The sequence below is a fragment of the Glycine soja genome, chromosome 12 (genome assembly GCF_004193775.1).
Source record: "Glycine soja cultivar W05 chromosome 12, ASM419377v2, whole genome shotgun sequence".
NCBI lineage: Eukaryota > Viridiplantae > Streptophyta > Magnoliopsida > Fabales > Fabaceae > Glycine > Glycine soja.
This window is the reverse complement of record NC_041013.1, coordinates 18,574,676-18,583,059: the sequence shown is the minus strand read 5'-3', so window position 1 is coordinate 18,583,059 and position 8,384 is coordinate 18,574,676. Positions and strand designations below refer to the sequence as shown.

Here is an 8,384-nt window from a genome sequence, read left to right as displayed (position 1 = left end):
AAAGTCCATTTTAGTTTCCTGTAAAAACACTCAAGTTTTTTTTGTTCTTTTTAGAAAGAATACAACTATAGTTATATGTTAATGATAGAGTCCATTTAGTTACCCACTTGGCGGTATAGAAAAAAGGCTTCATAGAGAATAGGTCGTGGTCAATAGAACTTCGCAATACCAAGTCAAAGTCTTTGATTAACCTACCTTGCCAATGTCAACGCTTCCCATGACAATGCCATCTGAAATTAGTCCATCGAAATTCTACACAAATTGGTTCACTACAAAGTTTTCAGTTGACAATGTTTTACTTTTTCAGCTGAGCTTGAAACCCAGTTTCAAATATAAATTCTTATATCTGTGAAGGTAACTGACAGTTCGAAGCAAACAGATAACAACAATGTGACTTAAGCAACAAGCTTATGTCTAGTGTTTAATACTCTCAACAAGAAAGTGTTAAAAGTATATAACATTTTTGGAAATGAGTATTAGTTTGTTTTTCTTTTGACAATATTATCAATCATGCATACCTTTAAAATTGATTATGTTCATCCTGCAGATTTGGTACTCTTGTACAAAAGTCACAAGTTTAAACAGTCACAACTTGTGAGATAAAGCTTCTCAAATTTTTCCTTTTTGTGATGTGCGGAAAAAGTTCAGAGAAATCTAAGTTGTTTCATGTCAAGAACTGGAAAAGCTTCACAACCATATTCTACTGGAAACTGCAATTAACGATTTATGTCTTGTAGAACTCTGTAGTAAGGTGTGTTTGGATGCATTAAACAAAGATAAAGCACAGGAGCTCGTAATAGCACCTTCACTAATTATGTAAGCTAAAATAAACAATATATCCCACATAGGAAGGTGAAGCCCTAAATTTTTCTTGCATCAATTTCTTATCTTGCATCTAACATTGTGATGGAAAGTTCGTTAACTGAGCACAGTCTGTGATTTCCCAACGCTTCAGATGTAACATCTGTTCCAGTGTAAAATCCAGGAACCTTTGGCTTTGGCAGTAATTTGTCACCATTCAACATTAATACCACTGATGACATGTGTGGCCTATCTTGTGGTCTTTGTTGCACACATAATAGGCCTACTTGTATGCATCGTACGACTTCAGAGGGCGAGCATTCTCCTGACAGTTTATCCAATAGTTCCAATGCCCTCTCTTCAGTCCATAACCTCCACGCCTTAGATGGTGAGAATTAAATTAATGGGTTGGAAATAATTGAATATATATCAGTTAGAAACATAGTCATATTAGTATGCTTACATGTCCAAGTAGATTATTGTAGTGTTCTGGGTCCGAAAAATCCCTGTTTTTCTTCCCACTTACAATCTCTAGTACTATCACGCCGTAACTAAAGACATCCGATTTAACTGAGAAATGCCCCCGTGCAGCATACTCAGGAGGCATGTAACCACTGAAAATTAAATTTTCAAAGAAAAATACTTAAAACTTGACAAGGTAATGTAAACAATTATAATCATATAGAAACTTACTATGTTCCAGCCACCCTATTTGTGTTTGCCTCAACTTGATCTCCCAAAAATGATCGCGCCAACCCAAAGTCTGATATTTTGGGATCCAAATTTGCATCCAGTAAAATATTACTAGTTTTAAGATCTCTATGAATAATTCTCAGCCTAGAGTCTTGATGAAGATAGAGAAGTCCTCGAGCAATGCCAGTAATAACATTGAAACGCTTATGCCAATCTAGCAACTTCCTTTTCGTTTCATCTAGTCAAATACACATATGTACTTATTATAGTAGTTGCAGTCTTCATAATTCCATAAACTACAAATATGAAGTTAGAAGATCGTAATAGATGTTTAGAACAAATTATAAGGGCTCTAACCGAAAACAAAGTAGTCCAAGCTGTGGTTGGGCATGTATTCATAAATCAACATTTTTTCTTCTCCTTCAATGCAGCAACCAAGAAGTTTTACAAGATTACGGTGCTGAAGTTTGGAAATCAATGTCACTTCATTCTTGAACTCTTCCAACCCTTGTCCAGACTTCTTTGAAAGCCTTTTCACAGCTAACACTTTCCCATCTATCATGGTTCCCTGAAAAAAATTCTTCTGCTATAGTAAGAAAGCTTTTCAGGAACATGTAAGTTCTGGATAATAGTTTTCTACATTACCTTGTATACTGGTCCAAAGCCACCTTCTCCAAGCTTGTTTTTGGTTGAGAAGTTTTCGGTGACATTAGCTAAAACTGACAAACTGAAAACTGGCAAATCAACATCTTCCTTTCTCTGTATGTTTTTGTAATTGTTGCTGTAAAATTTTCTTGCAGACCCTGATTGGTGGGAAAACAATAGTGTGTAAAATCGTTGACACATGTTACGTTTATGTGCATAATAGCCTGCGCTAGATGCTAAACCATATATACTTACCAGGATTTTTAATTATCAATATGCATACACATGTAATGATTAATCCAAAAGTAGTCACACCAACAATGATTCCTACTATCTTTTTCTTCATGTTTCCATGGCCAACATGATCTAAAAGAAACAGAACAAGATCAGTCAACAACTGTAAATTGTAAAATAAGTTCTATTGCTTGAAACTGAGAAAGTGAGTCTAGCTTCTATAGATTGAGGGGGGGACAAAGATATTGTATTCAATTTGGAAAATAAATGCTACATAATAAATAACGTGCATTATTAATAACTTCCTATGCAGTTATGAGCAAAATCTTGCAAACCAGATCTTCGTTTCAGTTATTGTCTCCACTTGAGTGTGACAATTCAAGCTGCAATAATAGAATATTTGTTTAACTCACCTTTGAGTATTCTCAAGTCCCGACCCTAGTCCACCCTTTTCTTTTGGAATAATTCAATAATAAAACAGAAACCAAACAATAAAAGAGAGCACAGAAACCAAGGGAAAAAATCAAAATCAAAAACAAAAAAGTGATCATGTACCTAATTCTGAAGCAGGGACTCTAACGTACAAGTCTTGTCCCCCTTGAGAGTATTTCCTCATATCAAATAGACCATGAAACCAAAGTAGACAGCCACTTCCTCCATCACGGATATCTAAATTTGCATATGCTGTACAAGACCTATTTTTAAGGCATGACTTCTGACATTCATCAAGGTCCATCGTCTTATTAAACCATGATGTTTTGGTGTCTGGCAATTTCAAGTTTGTATACTTGAAGAAGCTATCTCCATAACTGTTGCTGTCATTAGATTTATTCTTTGGAACACAACCGTCAGATGAAACTCCTATATTCCATCGATCAGGAGAACTGGGAACATATCCTCTCGAGCATTTACATATTGTAACGTTTCCATCATAATTGCATATAGAATTTACACCACAAAAGGCATAATTCTCGCATGGATCTATCTCCCCAGTTGAGACTACCTGCTGGGTGCTGCTTTGAGTTGTCCAAACCAAAGTCATCGAATTGCCTGAATGGGTCAGTTTCAATATTGTGAAGACCGACCTATCAAGAAGCTCGTACTCATAATACACCTCTTTTTCATTTAACACAAGTTTTTGTGATGCTTCACTAGTTGGACCCGGGTTACCAAATGTAGACATGCCGTTCCATGATCCTCCTCTTGATACCACAATGGATCGCTGGAACTTAATTATTTGAGGATATCCTCTAAGATCAATTTTTGCAGCGTAGTCTCCCTCAGCAGGATCGTTAGAACTTGTCCAAGATGATAGAAATCTTTCTAGACCAGTCTCCAAGTTCCATCCAAGTTTCATTCCTGGCAACAATATGTTACCTGGATAATCAAAACTCTGCCACAAGAGGCTGTCATCGTTTGTTTCCTGTCCATATTTCACTACAAAATTTCCTGAATCCAAAAGATGAGCAATTGGATTATTCAGTGCTATGCTTGATATATTGGATGACCAAATGGTGCTGTTTTTATCATTGAGAAGCTCAAGAACCCCTCTTTCATTGAGTTTCAGAACTCCTGAGTTTTTCTTGAGAGGTGTATTTCGGTTAGCCACCCATACCTTTGTACTAGGGTTTATATTTCTGAACCACACACCCAAATATCGTCTTGATAAATCGCCAAGACTAAAGAAACCCAGTTCAGTAATTCCACCTGCTGAAACCAAAGACTCATTCTCAACATCTCGGAGGGATTGACCCACTGCCAAACTGTCTAGTGAAGTGGAAGTTCCCAACAATAAGAAGAACCAAATACATAACATTATGATGCTATACACCATTATGGAAGATGAGGTTTTACGTTGAGTAAAGCGCTCTTGATTATGCAGAGGCAGAGAATGACCAATGGACCATGCATATAAAAAAATTGAGAAGAAATTAAATAAATTGCTATAAAGGCAGGCCGTATGGAATGGAATAAAAAATGTTACAATGCTTAATGATTAGTGCCAATTGTGAGAAGACTGTTGTTTGTTAATGGTAGAGACTAGAGATCATTTTAAGGTCAATTGCCATATGGAATGGAATAAAAATGTTTGACTTTCCCACAACACCAGAATCACATTCCACTGATGGAGGCACTGCCAATTGTGCTTAATAAAAAATGTTTGACTTTCCCATAACACCAGAACCAAGCCTTCTATAAGCAATCATCAAACCCGGATTCAAGGTCTCAGGTGCCATTGTTGAATATGATGTGGTTTCTGTGCCTCCAAATGGACTACACCATTGCCATCCACACAGTCCACCACACTTTGATACGGACATAGATGTCCTGTCTGAACCCAAGTTAAAGTGAAGCACCAACACAACACAAGAGTACTGGGCCTAATCAAGGAGAGCTACCCAAACGTTAAGACCCCTTCTGTTTTGCATAAGGACTTTGTGCCGCGCTGGCACCTGCAAGAGTGGTTATCAATTAGCTTTAATTTTCTTATTAATGTAATAGTTTCGTGATTAGTTATTGTTGAAAAACACCACCACTATTTCTCTCTTTGTAGACTCAAATAGGCCCTTAGTGACGGAAAAACAAGAATAGAGAGTAGAAAAATGACATCAAGAATTTTTAACGTGAATTTTTTTTTCAATGTAAAAGGTAAAAACCACGATATCATGTTAGTAAATATCTCCACTATTAAAATTAGGATTACAATAACTCTTTTGATAGAAAAGAATATCTCTCAACCTCATCCATCAAGGATGATTTTCAATTTCTTAATTTTCACCAAGTGTGATGGAAACTATAACTCTCTTTCTCACTATCACTTTTGCTTTACTTCTCTTTGGATGGGATGGGATGGGATGCTCCAACTCTTCACAGGCCTCCCTATTTATAGGAGAGGGTTGTGGCTTCCTTCAAGAGTGAGTGACCGATGTCAATAAATAAGTTACATTCACAAACAAAGCTCCTTGTAACTCTAATTTTCAATTTCCTAAGTGAAATGTGTAAGTCTAAAGGTCAAAGAAATCAATTCCAAACCCTTGGAAAGTGCTCCACAACTTCCTATGCATGCCTTCGAATGTGCTCTTCAATTTCCCATATATTTAAATTTTCATGTTTACTTTAATGTGAACCAACATTAATTATGGAGGAATTTCCAACAAATCTCCCCCTTTCGACATAATTAGTGTGTTCCACTATACCAGCACCTTGACAGTAGTTTTTAACCTTCTTGGTTGGTATTGTTCTGGTCATCATATCAGACCAATTAAAGTTTGTATAAATTTTCTCTATCTTCTGTTTCTTCTCACTACAACAAATCTGCTAAAAAATGGAGGTTATTTTTTCGTTTAGTGGAGGTTTTTACCCTCCGCAAAATAAATTACAGAGGTTTTCAAAAACCTCCGCAGTTAGATTCGCCACAAGCAATTAGCGGCGGTTTTCGAAAACCTCTGGTATCGAGAACATTTTGCAGAGGTTTTTTTGTAGAGGTTTTAAACCTACACTAACTGCAGAGGTTTTTTAAAGGAGGTTTTAAACCTACGCTAACTGTGGAGGTTTTTTAAAGTAGGTTTTAAATCTACGCTAACTGTGGAGGTTTATTGGAAGAGGTTTTTATACCTACACTAAATAAGGAAGTTTTTTGTAGGAGGTTTTAAACCTAAGCTAAATGCGGAAGTTTATTAAAAGAGGTTTTAAAACTATACTATGGAGGGTTTTTTTTTTTTTTTTTTAAATCATGCTAGCAATAGATGTTTTACAATTGATTTTCTAATTCTCCTTATTTTCTTGTATATAATGATTTTGTATACTCATTTTAGTTTCATAATCTACATGTATTATAATTTTTCATTTTCTTATGATATCGATAAAAAAATGTAATAAAAAAACTCATAATGAGGACGTAAAAATTATATTTCAATAACCAAAATAATAGCATATAGTTCAAAGATTTATAATTCAAATTTCTATTGTAAATCAAAGTATGACATAAAATTCATAACAAAGTAATATTAGTATTGTACTAAACTTTAAATCCAAAATACATTATAAGCAAACTAAGGGTTGCTAGCACCAGAAGATCCTCTTGCATCCAAAGGTGTATTAGGAACACTTGAAGCATCATTTAGCTGAAATAAGAAAAGTAAAAACACTTAGTCACATATACTATATACAAGGGTGTATCACACATACTAAATCATAATGACCATCAATAAAAATAATCAATTCTAAACAATTGTTTTAATATTCTAAACTTATGCATGGTTATTACCTTGGTCATGTATGTTTACTTAAAGACCTAACTTGAGATAAAGAGTATTAAGAGCTAGCCAAAATGAATAAAATTCTACCTTAATATTTTTTATTAACTATAAAATCAACCTACAAAACTGTAAATTAATTAGCTTAATAAACACACGTACCAATTACAAAATATATTTTCTAACTAATATGCGTGAATAAATTAATAAACTATAGACATATGTAAAACAGTTTTAAGAGTACATTGTGTATTATACTAACAAGTTTTAGGATACCTCACATATACATAATGATGTATGCATATTAATTACTTACATGTGTTTGATCAGGAGTGAAATAACTAGCTAATTCTTCAGGGATCCTTCCTTCCTTCATTATCATGTAGGCCTTAAAAGCTGATTCTAAATTGTTGTATTTCTCTTGCCATTGGTTTGAAGATGGAAAGCCAACACCAGATGAAGAAGAGCTCAGACTAGAAGCTCGAAGTCTTGTGTTCCTGAATGTATTAGAATGAACAGCTCCTAATCCCATGCATCGCACTCTCCCAGAGTGCTCTAACCCTAACACTCTACCAACAACATCAAGAGGAGAAACTTCAGATTCATCAACTATGCTTTGAGTCAATCCTACTTCAATTTGTTCCTGCAAACATGTAATAAAAGGAATTACAAAAGTTTTAAGATTAAGCACAATCCTTGAAAACAATGTTACTAAAGAAAAACATACCGCTATAGTCTTTGCTGCTTCATTTACAAATGATCCATCTTTCCTTTTATGAGTTTCAATATATAATTGTCCACGACTTGGTAGCTTCCCAGTTTCTAACAACTAAGATAAATAAAGAGTAAGTAAACATTGAACTTTTTTAATTAGTAAAAGTTAACATTTAGTGTCATTACCAACTCATTTCTTCTTCTAGGATTAGCTTTGGATCCACCAGTGTGTGGAATAACTTGCTTGCTTCAAATTTCTTTATTTCTCCTACAAAGTTCCTATATGTAAAGCAATTTCAAGTTTACAACTTGTAATAGTAATCATATAATTAGCTATAAAAACAATTCAATAATTAAAACAATCTAATTGTACCAATGTGGATGGTTTATGACGATAATGAACAAAATGAGCCCATTGATCTTTATCTATGCCTATCGGCACATTTTTTATGATTTTATCTCTTGTTTTGGTTGGATCGTTGAATTTATTCCATAAGCTTTGCCTATTTGCAGCCCATTTTCTTCCCATACTCAATTTGCAATACCGTTTTGCACCAGCTTCATTAATCTTAAAATAAAATCGAGGCTAAAAAAAAAGACAAATTTATCAAATATCATATGCAAAATAATATATATATATATGAAGAATAGTAAAGATAACATATCGAAGAGCTTGCAATTTTTGCATTGGAGTTAAAGTGAACATTGAACAAGCTCCTATTGGTTTTCCAATTTGTGGGAAGATAGAGGACACAAAAAAGGTCTCATTATCAATTGGGTTATCACAACACGTTTAGGTCTATTGAACCTTGTCTCGATATCTTCAATGTACCGAGAACAAAAGGTAAGAGACTCTTCAGCTAAATACCCCTCAGCTATGGATCCTTCAGGTTGTGCCTTGTTTCTCACAAAGGATTTTAAGTGACCTAATTCCATATAGAAATAACTAACAATTAAAGAGTGTACAAGCAAGATATTTGTAATATAACATCATAAATTTAAATTATTTAAATCTTTACCTCTCTACTGGATACATATATC

At 34.4% G+C, this 8,384-nt stretch overlaps 1 protein-coding gene and 1 long non-coding RNA gene across 2 annotated transcripts; both read right to left on the bottom strand.

Annotated features, from left to right (window-relative positions):
• Window positions 1-626: 626 nt before the first annotated feature.
• On the bottom strand, window positions 627-4,207 carry LOC114378845 (G-type lectin S-receptor-like serine/threonine-protein kinase At4g27290). The gene is made up of 7 exons (XM_028337446.1): window positions 2,929-4,207; window positions 2,395-2,505; window positions 2,140-2,297; window positions 1,852-2,062; window positions 1,495-1,732; window positions 1,265-1,415; window positions 627-1,181 (listed from the first exon to the last, which is right to left on the bottom strand). Exons 1-7 carry the CDS (start codon window positions 4,205-4,207, stop codon window positions 885-887), a joined length of 2,445 nt encoding a protein of 814 aa, XP_028193247.1. The 3' UTR covers window positions 627-884.
• Window positions 4,208-7,154: 2,947 nt separating this feature from the next.
• LOC114378299 lies at window positions 7,155-7,615 on the bottom strand. Its single transcript, XR_003659295.1, has 3 exons — window positions 7,530-7,615; window positions 7,357-7,458; window positions 7,155-7,272 (listed from the first exon to the last, which is right to left on the bottom strand). It is a non-coding gene; the product is annotated as an uncharacterized LOC114378299 (long non-coding RNA).
• Window positions 7,616-8,384: the final 769 nt, after the last annotated feature.